Consider the following 18,588-nt stretch of genomic DNA (forward strand, 5'->3'; position numbering starts at 1 on the left):
CCAGGGTTGTCATACGGAGGCATAAAGCATTTTATTATTAAAAGCAGGGTGATAGAAGTTCAAACGTTAAACAAGCTGGTAATTTCAGTACTGGAATTTCATCCCTGGATACAATTGTGAAATTGTGCCTAACATATACCTGAAGATGTCTCTCGAAGGTGTATATGCATTCATGTTTTCACACACACAATTTAGTATCACCTTTAATTGTAGAACGCACATTAATCAGAGAAATCAATATCGATAATTGAAAGAAAATCTGGAAAAGAGTCAAAGAAATTTCCAAATGCTTGTTGAGAATAAACCCAGATAAACAAAATCCCTTTTAGATGGATCCTGGACACTGCAAGGAAAGCAGCAGTTTTCTCCACCCTCAAAACTTAAATATATTTGTGTAAATAACTGTCTTGAGACAATGAATTCTCTCCAATATTTCTTTATTGCAAGTGATTGACCACCCATACTCCAAGGCAAGGCTACCCAAAAGACGGTTGTCCATTTGGTTCAGAAACACGATTACCTCGATATCAGTATTAGTCACATCAAAATCACTGTATCCTCGGAAACATAGCCCTTGTCCAGGGAACTAAGCTGTCACAACTACTAAGATAGACAACTATTTTTGTATAAATTATAATGGTCTGATTAGTTCAGAAAATGCCAAGAAAGCTAGGAAACGTTCTACAGTGACCAATCTTATCGTTAGACCTGGGTGACAGGAACAAAGAAGCCAACCCATCATTCCTGCAGACAGGTAACAAATTAATGCAAAACACATTAATCATTTATTTTTTTCTCTTTGTGGTAACAGAATGTGTGTAATGCATATGAAAAGTTGCAAATCTAAACCTTATACATATTAAACAAAACAGAATGCCACTTTAAACTTAAGGGAAACTGCTAATCAGTTACAGCAGTTCTTTCATTTGCTTGTATTGCATTTCTCAAAGACTTTCACACAATGTTTCAGGAGGCAAAATCTTCTGTTAGTTGTGTTGAGTTGTCCTCTGATCTTGGCAATTTACTTGCAAATGTTTCATCACTGTACAAGGAGACATCATCAGTGCGCTGTTAATTGCGATGTGTTCTCTGAATGCTTGGCCTTTATATACTTACCAATCAGCTGACTGGATCTTTACCGAGCAAAGCTATTGAACAAGACCAATGTGGACTACAAAATCCAGTGCAGGGACTGCAGCAAATATTACATCAGCCCAACTGGGAGAAAGCTATCCACAAGGATCCATGAATATCAATTGGCTGCAAAGAGCTAGCTCTTCCTTCAGTTAGTCCTGATGAAGGGTCTCAGCCCGAAATGTCGACTGTACCTCTTCCTAGAGATGCTGCCTGGCCTGCTGCGTTCACCAGCAACTTTGATGTGTGTTGCTTGAATTTCCAGCATCTGCAGAATTCCTCGTGTTTACGTTTTTAAACTCTGCAGATGCTGGAAATCCAAAGCAACACACACAAAATGCTGAAGGAACTCAGTAGGCCAGGTAGTACCTATGGAAAGGAGTGAACACTCGATGTTTCAGGCCGAGACCCTTGTGTGTTGCTTAGAACTCCCAGAAGCATGGTTTTCCACAAACAATTCTGTCAACAGACATGTAGATCTCAATCCTATTTATGAGCCAATATAGACAAAATTCCAGACTATAATGCACAAAGTTTGCCACGTAACCATTCAGCAATGAGACTTCCTCCCTACATCACAATTGAGTTTCCATAAAGCTGACCAGTCAGCTGATTGGTAAGTACATAAAGGCCAACACATCACAATTAACAGCGTACTCACGATGTCTTCTCATATGGTGATGGAATGTTTGCAAATACATTTGTAAATTGCCAAGATTGGAAACCCAACCATCAACCAGCCGAGCTACCCATTCTTGTTACCTTATCCAGTGTCTCTACACACTTACATGCTTGAAAATGCCATCTTCATCAACATGCGGCAACATCTACAGATCCTCAATTATGATATTCTTCTTCAGATGCTGGAGAAACCAATGGACATGGCCTAATACTGAGGCGAAGTTACCCACTCTCCTGCTTGACTCTCTTTTTATTTATAATTTTTTTAAGCTGTCTGACGACATCAGTGGGATTTTTGTAGATCATCCGTCTGTCTGCCTCTTTAATTTTGATCCATTTGACCAAGGGATAATTCTGCGCACTGAATCGTTGCTGAAACTGGAACATGACCTGTAGTAAACATTAAAAGAGAATATTTAAACATAGTGTTTCTAAAACCAAGGCTTGGAAGTGCAAAGAGATTGATGGGATTACAGCAGAGAGAAGTTTAGAATTTAAATGGATATGAAACTGCAGAGAGTTTCAAGGTGAGGAGGGCCAGTTCTATTCATTTGCAACATTTTCCATACTGCTGCTTCTCTGCAAAGTCAAGCTGAAGTACCTCACCTCAAATGCTTCTACCACTTACTTACTTTAAATCCATACATCCTGGTTTTTGATCCCTCTGCCAAGTGATATAGGTCCTTCCAATTTATCTATGTTGGCACCTCAATTAAATCATGCTTCTACTGCAAAGAAAGCAACCCAAGCTTATCTAATCTTTTCTCTCAGGGACAATTTTCCAGTGTGGTAACGCATTTATAAATCTCTTCTGCCTCTCTCCAGTGCAACAACATTGTCTCTGTAATATGGGCCAACTACAATTATGTAAATTTCTCTGTTCTTGCATTCTGTGTCTTGGGAAAGAAAGCAAAATTTCCTGTACGTCTTCTCAAGCACCTGATCGATCTATCCTGTTACCTTTTAAGAATTAGTGCATATAAACTTCTAAATAATACTGCGTGCAACATTGCTCCATATTCTCCCATTTAGTGGATATTCCTTTGCCTTGTTACATCTCCCCAAAAGCATATCAAATACAGCATAAACAGAACCACAAGATCAATGTCTAATCTTTCAAGGCCTCACAAAAAGCTGGCTCTTCTGAGACAGTGCTTCATATAGACGATGCACTGACTTCTGGCAAACAGCAGCTACAGAGTGTCCACAGTCACAGAGTATTAGCATCATAGAAGACTACATCACAGAAACAGGCCCTTCAGCCCATCTAGTCTGTGCCGAACTATTATTTTGCATAGTCCCATTGATTTGCACTCAGACTCTAGCTCTCCATTCCCCTCCCATCCATGTACCTATCCAAACTTCTCTTAAATATTAAAATTGAACCCAGATCCACACACTCACCACCCTCTGAGTGAAAAGGTTCCCCCTCATGCTCCCTTTAAACATTTCACCTTTGACCCTTCCCCCATGACCTATAGTTCTAGTCTCACCCAACCTCAGTGGAAGAAGCCTGCTTACCCAATCTGTACTCCTCATAATTTTGAATACTTCCATCAGATCTCCCCACATTCTCCTATCCTCCAGGGAATAAATTCTTAACCTATTCAACTTTTCCCTACAACTCTGCTTCTCAAATCCCAGCAAAATCCTTGCAAATTTTCTGTGAACTCTTATTGATACCTTTCTTGCAGCTAGGGGACCAGAACTGCACACAATACTCCAGATTAGGCCTTATGGATAGCCTTATACAACTTCAACACAACATCCCAAATTCTGTACTCAGTACTTTGATTTATGAAGGCCAATGTGCCAAAAGCTCTCTTTACGACCCTATCTACCTGTTTATGGGCTACCCTGGAGTCCACCATAATCAATAGCTGTGAAAAGACTCTTGGCTTCTCCACCTAGAAAAATATCAGAACCTGACTGATAAAAATTATCAAGAGATCAAGGAGACAGCATGGTCGAAATTCACCACTGCCTTCAACACATCAGCAGGACCTTTGTTTAATTTAGCTACAAGATATTTAAAGATGAAGACATCAAACATAGCACAAAAATCATGGTTTACTACACAGCTCAGATCACTGCTTGAGACCAGGAATATTCTAACTGGATTCCCCAGGAATTGGAAAACACCATCAATGCTGTCTTCATAAAATTCTCCAAATTCACAGTAAGTATAAGAAAATCAACATTGGTGAGTTACCTCTCCCAAGCCCATAGTCCGAGGATTGCTTCAAATATATGAAGCAGATTTGTAACAATAAATATTAAACCATAATTTGACAATTTAGTTGAAATCCTTTCCCATATTCCCCTGGACTGTATTGTACAACCATCTAACTGCAACACTAAAATTAAGACTTTATGCTACCTATATGTATCAATGTCATGTCAATGCCATATGATATTGATTAACTATAGATAAACGATTAGAACATACAAATCACTTTTTTACTGATGCCCTGACCTTCATGATAATTGTTGGCTTTTAGCTTGTGTACTTTCCTGATTACCTTCCTGAAGTTTTTATTTTCCTGATCCACCTTGAACATCTTGGTCAGCCAATGATAAGAGACCTTCAGGGGTTCACATTACTATTGTTATGTTCACAGTTAATTACTTCCTTGTAAGTCATTACATCTGCACCCACAATTCTTTAATAGTCCCATGAAGATATTCGCAGGACTGCAAAACCCAGTTAAAACAAAAAGTTTGCATCAGCTAAGATTCTCTGCTTTGGAACAGAGAGACTGAAAGAAATTAAATTATCATAGAGTCATATAGTACTACAACACAGAAACAGGTCCTTTGGCCCATCTAATCAGTGCCAAACCATTATTCTGCATAGTCTCATTAACCTGCATCTGGACCATAGCTATCCATACCCCTTCCATTCATGTGATTATCCAAACCTCTCTTAAATGTTGAAATCGAACCCTCATCCACCACTTGTGCTGGCAGCTCGCTCCACACTCTCACCGCCCTCTGAGTGAAGAAGCTCCCCCTCATGTTTCCCTTAAATATTTAACCTTTTACTCTTGACCTCTAATGCTAGCCTCACCCAGCCTCAGTGGGAAAAGCCTGGTTGCAATTTACCCTATCTACAGCACTCATATAACATGCAAAATTTTAGGAGAGGCCTAGAGAGAATGTATAGAAAGGAAATATTCCAATTATCTGAAGGCTCAAAATTCAGTGGGCATACAGTAAATTTGAAGTAATACAGACATATATTTGGGAGGAGATGGAGAAACACGTTTTCACTCAGAGAGTAATAGAGTCTGTATAGACAGGTGGTGGAGGCAGAAACCTGCATCACACATGAATAGTCATTGTATTCAGAGAACTATAACCTTCAGGGCTTGGACCTATACTGGAAGGTGGAATTAATTTATGTAGCTCTTTGCTCTCTAGCAGACAGAATTGATCAAATGGCCCTTTTCTACTATAAGCTACTATAAATTCCTCTATTTCCTAGAGGGGAGTATTAGCCATTTATTCAGAACTTAAATCTTCTTTTATAAATAAAATTACAGACTTTAAATTCTAACCGGAATGAGATTAAACTGCATGTTTTGACTTGAACACCTGCTTTCATTATACAACTGAACGCTTTGAAATGTTTCCAAAACATTATGTGATGAGCTATTTGTTGTGACAGATCAGATCCAGAATGCAAACCTTCTTCAGGGTTGGAGTTAGCCAGGCCACTGAAAAAATAGCTGCATTTGTTTTGTGAAAACATTTAAAAATTCAAATGACAGTTCAAGTAAGGATTTCCTGCAGGCAGGTGAATAATCAACACAAAGACCTTGCCTGCTAACCTTGGAGTCAAAAACGTAGCTGGCATTGCAAAATTTTTAAATCTCTGCATGTATTATTAAGCAGTAATCCTGACCGCACTTCAAAAATTGATTTCAAAGCAGTTGAAGGTCTGGAGGTGCATTATTATTCTTTCAGAATGTTGATGGTTTGCTCCAGCTCTCCTTACATTTCATGAACAACCTACAGTATCATATAGTTTACCAATAACACCAAATGTGGCAGAAACGCAAACAGTGATGAACTTAAGAGAATGATCAAATGCTAAAAAGAGACAATCCATGAGTGGTGGAGTTCAGTGTGGAAAAGTGTGAAACATCTTACAATGGAAGCACAGGCATGATACCTTACTTAAATGGCATAATTTTGAAAAGTGTAGATAAGCTAAGAAACTATGTACGTAAGTACTTGGAAGGTGCTTTACAAGCTGATTATAGTGATAAAATCAGATGGGTTTATTTATTTAATGAGATAGAGGGTGGAATAGTCCCTTCCAGTTCTTTGAGCCACACCGCCCAGCAAACCCTAGATGTAATCCTAGCCCAACTACAGAACAAGTCCCAATGACATATTAACCTACCAACTGGTATATCTTTGGACTACGGGAGGAAACGGAAGCACCTAAAGGAAACTCATGCGGCCCATTAAGTCTGTTCCGCTTTTCAATCATAGCAGATCCTTTTACCTCCCTTCTTCAGCCCCACTCCCTGGCCTTATCCCTGTAACCTTTCATGCCATGTCCATTCAAGAACCCATCACACTCTGCCTTAAATATACCCAATGACCTGGCCTCTACAGCTGTCTGTGGTAATAAATTCCACAAATTCACTACCCTCTGGCTATGAAATTTCTTTGCTTTAAATGGACGCCCCTCTATCCTAACGCCATGCCCTCTTGCCCTAGACACCCTGACGATGGGAAACATCCTTTCCACATCAATTCTGTCTAGGCCTTTCAACATTCGAAAGATTTCAATCAGATCTCCCCTCATCCTTCTAAATTTCAGCAAGTACAGACCCACAGCCATCAAACGTGCCTCATATGATAACCATTTCATTCCCGAAATCAACCTTGTGAACCTCCTCTGAACCCTCTCCAATGCCAGCACATCGTTTCTTAGATGAAGAGCCCAAAACTGTTCACAATACTCAAGGTGAGGCCTCACCAATGCCTTCTCTGCTCTTGTATTATAGACCTCTTGAAATAAATGCTAACATTGCATTTGTCTTCCTCATCACCGGTTCAACCTGCAAATTGGTTCTTTAGGATGTTTGCACAAGGTCTCCCAAGTCCCTTGGCATCTCAGATTTTTGGATTTTCTCCCTGTTAAGAAAATAGTTTGCACATTCATTTCAACTACCAAAGTACATGACCATACATTTTCCAACATTGTATTTCATTTGCCTCTTTCTTGCCCATTCTCCTAATCTGTCTAAGTCCTTCTGTAGCCTATCTGTTTCCTCAACACTACCTGCCCCTCCACCAATCTTCGTATCATCTACAAACTTGGCAACAAAGACATCTACTCTATCATCTAAATCACTGACATACAGCATAAAAAGAAGCGGTCCCAACACCAACCCCTGCAGAACACCACTAGTCACTAGCAGACAACCAGAAAAGGATCCTTTTATTCCCACTTGCTTCCTCCTACTAATCAGCCAATGTTCTAACCATGGTAGTAACTTTCCTATAATACCATGGGATCTTAACTTGGTAAGCAGCCTCATGTATGGCACCTTGTCAAAGGCCTTCTGAAAGTCCAAATATACAACATCCACTGCATCCCCTTTAACTATCCTACTTGTAATCTCATCAAAGAATTCCAACGGGTTCATCAGGCAAGATTTTCCCTTAAGGATATCATGCTGACATTGTCCTATATTGTCCTGTGTCGGTAAGTACCCCATAACCTCATCCTTAATAATTGACTCCAACATCTTCCCAGCCACTGAGGTCAGGCTAACTGGTCTATAATTTCTTTCCTGCTGTCTTCCACCTTTCTTAAAGAGTGGAGTGACATTTGCAATTTTCCAGTCCTTTGGCACCAAGCCAGAGTCCAATGATTTTTGAAAGATCATTTCTAATGCCTCTACAATCTCTACCACTACCTCTTTCAGCACCCTAGAGTGCAGTTCATCATGTCCGGGTGACTTACGTATTTGAGCACCTTCTCCCTTGTAATAGTAACTGCACTCACTTCTCTTCCCTCGCACATCTGGCACACTGCCAGTGTCTTCCACAGTGAAGGCTGATGCAAAATGCTCATATAGTTCATCTGCCATCTCCTTGTCCGCCATTATTATTTTTCTGGCCTCATTTTCTAGCAGTCCTATATCCACTCTCATCTTTTATTTTTTACATGAAAAAGCTTTTACTATCACTTTGATATTGTTTGCTAGCTTGCTTTCATATTTCTTCTTGCGCATTTCTTAGCGCGCATGCGCCGGTCGTGCATGCAGCCTGTTACAGTTGCTCCGTCTAGTTTTCTTACTTTTCTTCCTTTTTAAACTTTTTTACCTTACATTATTTGTTGTATTTTTTTCACAGTAACACGTTGAAGCTGCACCCTCTCTAACATGCTGGCGGAGAGTTTTATATGGGTTTTTAGCACTGGAAATAGTTACATTCGGACACATCTCATTAGCGGGGCAGCAGTATGGTCGCATTGTTTATTCCAGGGACCAGCTGATTGCGCTTATGCTGGCCGGTTTAGCGAACAGAGTAGTGGACACCCCAGCTGAAATCTGGAGGAAAACACACTGAGGATGCAGAGGGGGATCAAAAAGGCAAGGGAAGAGGACCGGGTTGAGACAACAGCGACTTATGGAGAAGAGGAGTTATAAGCTGTGTCTTCCCTCTCTCATTATGGGCAATGTGAGATCGCTGGGTAATAAAGTGGACGAGTTGACGGCGTTAGCCAGGAGTCAGAGAATATTTCGGGAGAGCAATGTTATGTGTTTTACTGAAATGTGGCTGCACGTGGACATACCCGACCAAAACGTTTCCATAGACGGCTTCCAGACCGTTGGGGCTGACCGGAATTGCACTGAGAGCAGTAAGCGTAAAGGAGCGGGGCTTGCTGTTCTGGTAAATAACAGATGGTGCAATCCTGGGCATATTACGATCAAGGAATGGGTCTGTAGCCCGGATATTGAACTTTTTGCTGTTGGACTCCGCCCATATTATTTGCCAAGGGAAATCTCACATGCAATTGTGGTTCTTGTGTACATCCCTCCCTCTGCCAACCCGACGTCGGTGTGTAACATCATTTACTCCGTCATAGCCAGATTACAAACACAGCACCCGAGTGCCCTCATTACCATTTCGGGTGACTTCAACCATGTTACCATGGCTAGAACACTGCTCAACTTCATGCAGTATGTGAGCTGTACAACCAGAGGGGAGAGGACTCCGGATTTGATGTATGCTAACGTTAAGGATGCGTACAGCTCCTCTCCTCTCCCCCCACTGGGAAGATCAGATTACAACCTGGTGCATCTAAAACCCTGCTACGTGCCTCAGGTGAAGAGTAAACCTGCAACCTCGAGGACAGTGAGGAAATGGTCGGAGGAGGCTTATGAGGCACTCCAGGGTTGTTTTGAGGTGACAGACCGGCAGGCACTCTGTGAGCCACATGGAGTGGATATTGATAGGCTCACAGACTTCTATGTGGACTGCAATGTTCCAACAAGAACTGTCCTTTGTTATTCAAATAACAAGCCATGGGTAACAAAGGACATTAAGGACATTCTGAACGCTAAAAAGAGGGCGTTTAGAGATGGAAATAGGGAGGAGCTGAGGGCAATACAGAGGGACCTGAAAGCCAGGGTCAGGGAGGCTGAAGACAGGTACAGGAGGAAGCTTGAGCGGAAACTCCAGCAGAACAACATGAGAGAGGTCTGGAGTGGGATGAGGACCATCACTGGGTTCCGGCAAACTAGCAACAGAGGAGCTGAAGGCAGTGTGGACAGGGCCAACGAACTTAACCTGTTCTTTAACAGATTTGACATTGTGGCCTCTGCCCATCCCCCACATGATTCATCTGTTGTCAGCCCCCAACCAACACATATTTCACTCTCCCCTCCTACCCCTCCTCACAGTCCCCCACCCTGCTCTCATGACTATACCCCTTCCCCACACAAATTCACCACAGTGGGCTTCACAGCTGAACAGGTGAGAAGACAGCTGAAACGTCTCAACCCAAGCAAGGCTGCGGGCCCGGATGGTGTCAGTACCAGGGTGCTCAAAGCCTGTGCCCCTCAGCTATGTGGAGTACTTTGCCATGTCTTCAACCTGAGCCTGAGGCTCCGGAGTGTTCCTGTACTGTGGAAGACGTCCTGCCTCGTCCCAGAGGCCTCAATGACTACAGACCGGTGACATTGACCTCCCACATCATGAAGACCCTGGAGAGACTTGTTCTGGAGCTGCTCCGGCCTATGGTTAGGCCACACTTAGATCTCCTCCAGTTCGCCTACCAGCCCCGACTAGGAGTTGAGGATGCCATCGTCTACCTGCTGAACCGTGTCTACACCCACCTGGACAAGCCAGCGAGCACATGAGGGTCATGATTTTTGACTTCTCCAATGCGTTCAACACCATTTGCCCTGCTCTGCTGGGGGAGAAGCTGACAGCGATGCAGGTGGATGCATTCCTGGTGTCATGGATTCTTGATTACCTGACTGGCAGATCACAGTACGTGTGCTTACAACACTGTGTCCCCGACATAGTGATCAGCAGCACTGGGACTCCACAGGGGACTGTCTTGTCTCCCTTTCTCTTCACCATTTACACCTCGGACTTCAACTACTGCACAGAGTCTTGTCATCTTCATAAGTTTTCTGATGACTCTGCCATAGTTGGATGCATCAGCAAGGGAGATGAGGCTGAGTACAGGGCTACAGTAGGAAACTTTGTCACATGGTGTGAGCAGAATTATCTGCAGCTTAATGTGAAAAAGACTAAGGAGCTGGTGGTGGACCTGAGGGGGCTAAGGCACCGGTGACCCCTGTTTCCATCCAGGGGGTCAGTGTGGACATGGTGAAGGATGACAAATACCTGGGGATACGAATTGACTATAAACTGGACTGGTCAAAGAACACTGAGGCTGTCTACAAGAAGGGTCAGAGCTGTCTCTATTTCCTGAGGAGATTGAGATCCTTTAACATCTGTCAGACGATGCTGAGGATGTTCTACGAGTCTGTGGTGGCCAGTGCTATCATGTTTGCTGTTGTGTGCTGGGGCAGAAGGCTGAGGGTAGCAGACATCAACAGAATCAACAAACTCATTTGTAAGGCCAGTGATGTTGTGGGGATGGAACTGGACTCTCTGATGGTGGTGTCTGAAAAGAGGATGCTGTCCAAGTTGCATGCCATCTTGGACAATGTCTCCTATCCACTACATAATGGACTGGTTGGGCACAGGAGTACGTTCAGCCAGAGACTCATTCCACCGAGATGCAACACTGAGCGTCATAGGAAGTCATTCCTGCCTGTGGCCATCAAACTTTACAACTCCTCCCTTGGATGGTCAGACACCCTGAGCCAATAGGCTGGTCCTGGACTTATTTCCTGGCATAATTTACATATTACTATTTAATTATTTATGGTTTTATTACTATTTAATTACTTATGGTGCAACTGTAACGAAAACCAGTTTCCCTCGGGATCAATAAAGTATGACTGTGACTATGACTATCCGTTTCCCTCCTGATGATTCTTTTAGTTGCTTTTTATAGGTTTTTAAAAACTTCCTCATCTTTTATCTTTCTGTGAATTTTTGTTTTGTTAGATGCCCTCTCTTTTGCTTTTACATTAGCTTTGACTTCCCTTGTTAGTCATGGTTGTACTGTTTTGACATTTGAGTATTTCTTCATTTTTGGAATACATCTCTCCTGCACCATCCTTATTTTCCCAGAAACTCCAGCCATTGCTGCTCTGCTGACATCCCTGCCAGCATCTCCTTCAAATTTACTTTGGTTAAATCCTCTCTCATACCACTGTAATTTCCTTTACTCCACTGAAATACTGCTATGTCAGACTATTTCTCCCTATCAAGTTTCAAGTTCAACTCAATCATATTGTGATCACTGTCTCTTAAGGGTTCTTTTACCTTAAGCTCCTTAATTACCTCTGGTTCATTACATAACACCCCTAGTAGGCTCAACGCCAAACTGGTCTACAAAAATCCATCATGTGATTAGTCATTAATTACACCTCAGTTGATTTATTATGTACATTTCTGGATAGAAAACCAATCAAAATGTTAAAAAAACTGCAAATGTACTTTACTCTGATGTTGTTAAGTCTTCATTTTTGAGGGGTTAAGTCTGAATCCTTTGGAAGAGAGAAAATTTAAAAGCTGACTTAAATCAGGCATCAAAGATAATGAATACTAGTGATAGAAAGGATAGGGAAAAAGAAAATCCTCCACTCATTTTGTTAAAAACCACAGCTGATAAATTCAAAACCATTGCTGAAAGATCTTCACAGGAAATTATGAGTTCTTTTCAGTTCTGTTGTCAGTTTCCAAAATCTTTCCTGGAGAGTTTCAAAAGTTGTCATCCTAATTTTAAAATGTTTGAAAACTGAGTCTGAAAACCAGTGTGAGATTTAGTAAGTGTGTTTTTTCAAGGAACTTGTGCAGGAACAATAAGATGAGTGGCTGTAACTTTCTAATTTTCTTTCCTCTTCCTGCCGTGTCTGATATACGGTAGCCTCAAAAGAAAGACCTGTAGTCCAGAATGAACAGTTAGACCTTCAAGGGAAAATGGCGAGTACAAGTACAAAATGCTCCCTGTAGGTGGTGCCCAGGGGTTCTAGAAGTTCTATTTAATTAAAGGGATGGTGTGGGGGATGAAGGGGATGGGGGAAGTGGTATTAGATTGCTCAGCTATAATGTGAGTAGGTAGTGACCATTAGCATAAAATCCTGACAAAAGACTTATTCCAACCTGATTTAGCAGCTCCTTATACTGAGCAAAGAGCAAAAAGCATTGGATAGAATTGGGTACGAGGCAATCACCAATGGACACTTTGTCAGATCCATCTGTACACCTGCTCCTTAATGCAAATATCTCATCAGCCAATCATGTGGCAGCAACTCAATGTATAAAAGCATGGTATCATGGTTAAGAGGTTCAGTTGTTGTTGAGGTCAAACATCAGAACAGAGAAGAAATGTGATGTAAGTGACTTTGACTGTGGAATGATTGTTGGCGCCAGACGGGGTGGTTTGAGTATCTCAGAAACTGTTGACCCCCTAGGATTTTCACACACAACAGTCTCTTAGAGTTCACAGAGAATAGTGTGATTTTTTTAAAATCCAGTGAGCTCAGTTCTATGGGCAAAAATGCCTTGTTAACGTGAAGTCAGAGGAGAATTGCCAGACAGGTTCAAGCTGACAGGAAGATGACAGTAACTCAAATAAACACGCATTTCAACCGTTGTGTGCAGAACAGCACCTCTGAATGTGCAACACATCAGAACTTGAAGCGGATGTGCTACAGCAGTAGAAGACTACAACGGGTTCCACTCCTGTACTTAATAAAGTGGCCACTGAGTGTAACATCCATGCCAATGTCCAACCTTTATTCACTTTGGTCATCTTAAAGTCCTCAAGAAGATTCATCACTGAGATTAGTTGATGAGGTGTGCTGTAATTCAATGTACGGATCTTGATTACAACAATTTGCTGCTCGGCAATGTCTAGGACAGTTGCAAGCATGAAACTTGGGCCAATATCAACACTCAGCTGTTTGGTACAGTATATGGTTAAAATATTTAGCAATCACCTGCTTCTGTCCCCAAAACAATAGGCTCAATGTTATAAGTTTCAGATAAAACATTGACTAAAACAACTAGGTATTTGCAACTGCAAATATCTTGCTTCCCAGAAGTAGATGATGACACCATAAAGTTAATATATATTAGAAACCTGGTGCTTCCTCAACATTTGTTATTTAAACTGCATGATGGCTATCACATATCCATGATTAATACCCATTTTGTTAATTTTCATTAATATTCAAAACCAATTAGATAATTCAAAGATAATTATTCAAATAATTCAAAGTTTACTGTTGCATAACACAGGTCAAGTCAAGCTTATTGTCATTTAACTATATACATGTATACCATTAAATGAGACAACATTTCTCCGGACCAGGGTGTAAAGCACACATAAAGCACAGTGCAGCACAGGGTGTAAAGCACACATGCAACGCCCAATAACTTAAGAATAATATCTACAAATGAATTATGCATAAAGAGCATAAACTAAATATTGTAGGGTACAGAACAATAAACCTACAGAGTTTAGAAGGGCCATTTCATTCTTGAGAGCTAGGTGCCATACACATCTTTAGGAGAGGACCTTACAATCCTGTGACTATTGCACATTACGTAGACATAGTTTCAAATGGATTTTCACATTCTCTGCAGGGCAATACTGTAAGTTCCCATTGATCCAGGTTCAGTACTTGCCTTGTTCAGAGAATCAGGAAGCAGTTCATCATAAAGTTCTCCTGTGATCATCGTTACAGAAGTTGCACTGGACAGAGGTTTAAACTGTGAAATGTCTCTGCAATAAAAGAAAAAAAAATTAAGATGCCAATAACTTACATGAGATTGCATGCATAATTTACCACAATACCATGACAACAAACACAAACAGAAATAACTTCAAAACACTTTGCTTCCTCTCTCAAGTTACAAGTTTTACTGTAAATCACAACAGTTACTTATAATTATTACATTCACTAGGCAGACCCAAAGTCTGGTTACTATATCTCCAAAGAGATTAATGCTTTGCTTGAGGTTATTTAGTTTGTGTTAAGAATTACAGCTGACCAGGATAATTTATCTTCAGTTTCACCCTACTGTATACTCCATTATAAAAGCTTTCATAAAAAGGATATCCATGTTAAAAATGCAAGGAAGTATGTTTTTATCAGTAAAATGAAATAAAAGAACCAAGGAGCTATTGGCTAAACCTTTCCGTTTGCTCAATATATGAATATACTTTGCGTTATTGCCATTTTGCTTTCTGGATCGACTGAACTGCATCAGTAGCTGAGGGCTTCATTCCATTGACCTGAGATCCTTGGCTGTGTTCTTTCATGGATTGCCTTTTATGTGGAGCACAACTCACACTGCTTCAGTGAGGGAATACAGTGTAGGACCAGGCACAGCACAAGCAGCTAACAGCACTCTCAGAAAACCTTTGATGCACATTAGGTATGATTAATAAGTCTGTGGCAGCATGGAGATTGGTGGTGCTGTGGACACCAAAGTAGGTTGTCTAAGATTGCAGCTGAGTATGAATCAGAATAAAAATTGGACAGAATATTAATACGTAGAATTTCATCCTGACAAGTGCACGGTAATGCATGTCTAATAGGGGTGAGGCACATACAGAAAATGATAGGGTACAAAGAAATGAAGAACAGAAAGACCAAGGGGTGCAAGTCTATGGTTTCCTGAAAGTGGCAACACAGGCCTATGAGGTGAGCAATGCATTTTGCATGCTTGTCCTCTTAGGCTGGGTTATGGAATACACTGTAGGAGTTGAGACATTGTATTGCAACTTTACAAAGTTTGGAGTATTGTCTGAACAAGTCTGGTCACCACACTTTAGGAAGAATATGATTCCTTTGGAGTGGGTACAGAGGAAATCCACCAACATCTCAGCTAGACTGGATATCTTTAGTTATGTAGAGATTGGATAGAATGAGCTTGAAAGAAGTAAACTACATTACAAGAGGCAAAATCCTTTTCCCATGGTGGGAATATCAATAACAAGTGGTCATAGGTCTAAAGTGAGAGGAAGGAGACTTAGAGGATCTGAGTCATATTTTTTATTTTACACAGAGAATGCTCCCGAGGGACGGCCCCTGCATTTGAATGGTCTCTCTCTCCCTCGATGCAGTCGAAGGATGGTACCGAAGTTCTGAGTCAGCAGTTTATGGACTAGACTAACGAACATTGAGCGGCACTGAATATGGACTCTTTTGATTTTGTGTTTCATTTTCTGTGTTTTGACCCGTTCTTTCTTGTTGCTGTTTGCACGATTTGATTCTTTTGTGCGGGGGGGGGGGAGGGTTGAGGGTTTTCCTTTCAAGGGCTCCATGCTTTTCTTTGTTTTGTGGCTCTCTGTGGAAAAGATGAATCTCAGGGTTGTAAACTGCATACACACTTTGATAATAAATGTACTTGGAACCCCTTGAGTAGTTGATTTCTGAAACTCTGCCAGAGGTGGTGGTGGAATCAGATGCAACTGCAATGTTTCAGAGTCATTTAGATAGACTGTTAAATAGGCAAGGCATAGATGGACATGGTCCCCAATATGTTCAAATGAAAAGGTAGAAACGTCTGCGCAGATACGGTGGGCAAAGGGCCCCATTTCAGTGCTATACAACACTATCAATTTATAAGAATGGCAACAGTGACTCAAATCAAAGTATCAATGGTAGTCATGTGAAAACCATTTCCATATCACCAAGGAAGAGTATGTAAAATGCAGGATGATATGGTATAGAGATGGTGCCAGGGCTACACCAGGGACAGATTATATAACCACACTTTGTTATACATCATAGTAGGTAGTGGTTTGGTCATTGGATCTGCACTGGCTCTTTAAAAAAGCAACAATTTGCACTTTGACTTTACCCATCAATACTCTTTTGATAAGATTGGATCTGTATCTACTACCTTTCAGGTTCTGCATCGAAATCATATCTCCTCAATTCAAAACCAGATCTCACTTCACTTCCCCTTTGTTTTCTCTTTGTCAAATATCTTAATTCTCTGATGAACTACTTTTGAGAGGCAAATATTTGGTATGTGCCTCGTCCATTTGCAGTTGGAGGATGGCATTTTTATTTTATTGTCTCCATGGATTGACAGTGGATATGCAATGGCAAGCAGTTAAGGATTGCATGGATGAACTACAAAAATTGTTCATCCCAGTTTGGCAAAAGAATAAATCAAGGAAGGTAGTGCACCCGTGGCTGACAAGAGAAATTAGGGATAGTATCAATTCCAAAGAAGAAGCATACAAATTAGCCAGAAAAAGTGGCTCACCTGAGGACTGGGAGAAATTCAGAGTTCAGCAGAGGAGGGCAAAGGGCTTAATTAGGAAGGGGAAAAAAGATTATGAGAGAAAACTGGCAGGGAACATAAAAACTGACTGTAAAAGCTTTTATAGATATGTAAAAAGGAAAAGACTGGTAAAGACAAATGTAGGTCCCCTACAGACAGAAACAGGTGAATTGATTATGGGGAGCAAGGACATGGCAGACCAATTGAATAATTACTTTGGTTCTGTCTTCACTAAGGAGGACATAAATAATCTTCCAGAAATAGTAGGGGACAGAGGGTCCAGTGAGATGGAGGAACTGAGTGAAATACATGTTAGTAGGGAAGTGGTGTTGGGTAAATTGAAGGGATTGAAGGCAGATAAATCCCCAGGGCCAGATGGTCTGCATCCCAGAGTGCTTAAGGAAGTAGACCAAGAAATAGTGGATGCATTAGTGATAATTTTTCAAAACTCTTTAGATTCTGGACTAGTTCCTGAGGATTGGAGGGTGGCTAATGTAACCTCACTTTTTAAAAAAGGAGGGAGAGAGAAACCGGGGAATTATAGACCAGTCAGCCTAACGTCGGTGGTGGGGAAACTGCTGAAGTCAGTTATCAAAGATGTGATAACAGCACATTTGGAAAGCGGTGAAATCATCGGACAAAGTCAGCATGGATTTGTGAAAGGAAAATCATGTCTGACGAATCTCATAGAATTTTTTGAGGATGTAACTAGTAGTGTGGATAGGGGAGAACCAGTGGATGTGGTATATTTGGATTTTCAAAAGGCTTTTGACAAGGTCCCACACAGGAGATTAGTGTGTAAACTTAAAGCACACGGTATTGGGGGTAAGGTATTGATGTGGTTAGAGAATTGGTTAGCAGACAGGAAGCAAAGAGTGGGAATAAACGGGACCTTTTCAGAATGGCAGGCAGTGACTAGTGGGGTACCGCAAGGCTCAGTGCTGGGACCCCAGTTGTTTACAATATATATTAATGACTTGGATGAGGGAATTAAATGCAGCATCTCCAAGTTTGCGGATGACACGAAGCTGGGCGGCAGTGTTAACTGTGAGGAGGATGCTAAGAGGATGCAGGGTGACTTGGATAGGTTGGGTGAGTGGGCAAATTCATGGCAGATGCAATTTAATGTGGATAAATGTGAAGTTATCCACTTTGGTGGCAAAAATAGGAAAACAGATTGTTATCTGAATGGTGGCCGATTAGGAAAAGGGGAGGTGCAACGAGACCTGGGTGTCATTATACACCAGTCATTGAAAGTGGGCATGCAGGTACAGCAGGCGGTGAAAAAGGCGAATGGTATGCTGGCATTTATAGCGAGAGGATTCGAGTACAGGAGCAGGGAGGTACTACTGCAGTTGTACAAGGCCTTGGTGAGACCACACCTGGAGTATTGTGCGCAGTTTTGGTCCCCTAACCTGAGGAACGACATCCTTGCCATAGAGGGAGTACAAAGAAGGTTCACCAGATTGATTCCTGGGATGGCAGGACTTTCATATGAAGAAGGACTGGATGAACTGGGCTTGTACTCATTGGAATTTAGAAGATTGAGGGGGGCTCTGATTGAAACGTATAAGATCCTAAAGGGATTGGACAGGCTAGATGCAGGAAGATTGTTCCCGATGTTGGGGAAGTCCAGAACGAGGGGTCACAGTTTGAGGATAGAGGGGAAGCCTTTTAGGACCGAGATTAGGAAAAACTTCTTGACACAGAGAGTGGTGAATCTGTGGAATTCTCTGCCACAGGAAACAGTTGAGGCCAGTTCATTGGCTATATTTAAGAGGGAGTTAGATATGGCCCTTGTGGCTACGGGGATCAGGGGGTATGGAGGGAAGGCTGGTACAGGGT

General features: G+C 41.6%; 1 protein-coding gene across 2 annotated transcripts in view; it reads right to left on the reverse strand.

Moving 5' to 3' along the window:
- Positions 1–427: 427 nt before the first annotated feature.
- The window catches only part of LOC140191983 (uncharacterized), a 194,720-nt gene continuing 176,559 nt past the window's right edge, over positions 428–18,588 (reverse strand). For both annotated transcript variants that reach the window (XM_072249887.1, XM_072249886.1), the window contains 2 exons: positions 14,128–14,224; positions 428–2,205 (listed from right to left, as the gene is read on the reverse strand). In XM_072249887.1, coding sequence (XP_072105988.1) covers positions 2,038–2,205; positions 14,128–14,224 — 265 coding nt within the window. In that variant the 3' untranslated portion in view covers positions 428–2,037. The remainder of the gene's footprint in view (positions 2,206–14,127; positions 14,225–18,588) is intronic.

The sequence above is a fragment of the Mobula birostris genome (genome assembly GCF_030028105.1).
Source record: "Mobula birostris isolate sMobBir1 chromosome 1 unlocalized genomic scaffold, sMobBir1.hap1 SUPER_1_unloc_1, whole genome shotgun sequence".
NCBI lineage: Eukaryota > Metazoa > Chordata > Chondrichthyes > Myliobatiformes > Myliobatidae > Mobula > Mobula birostris.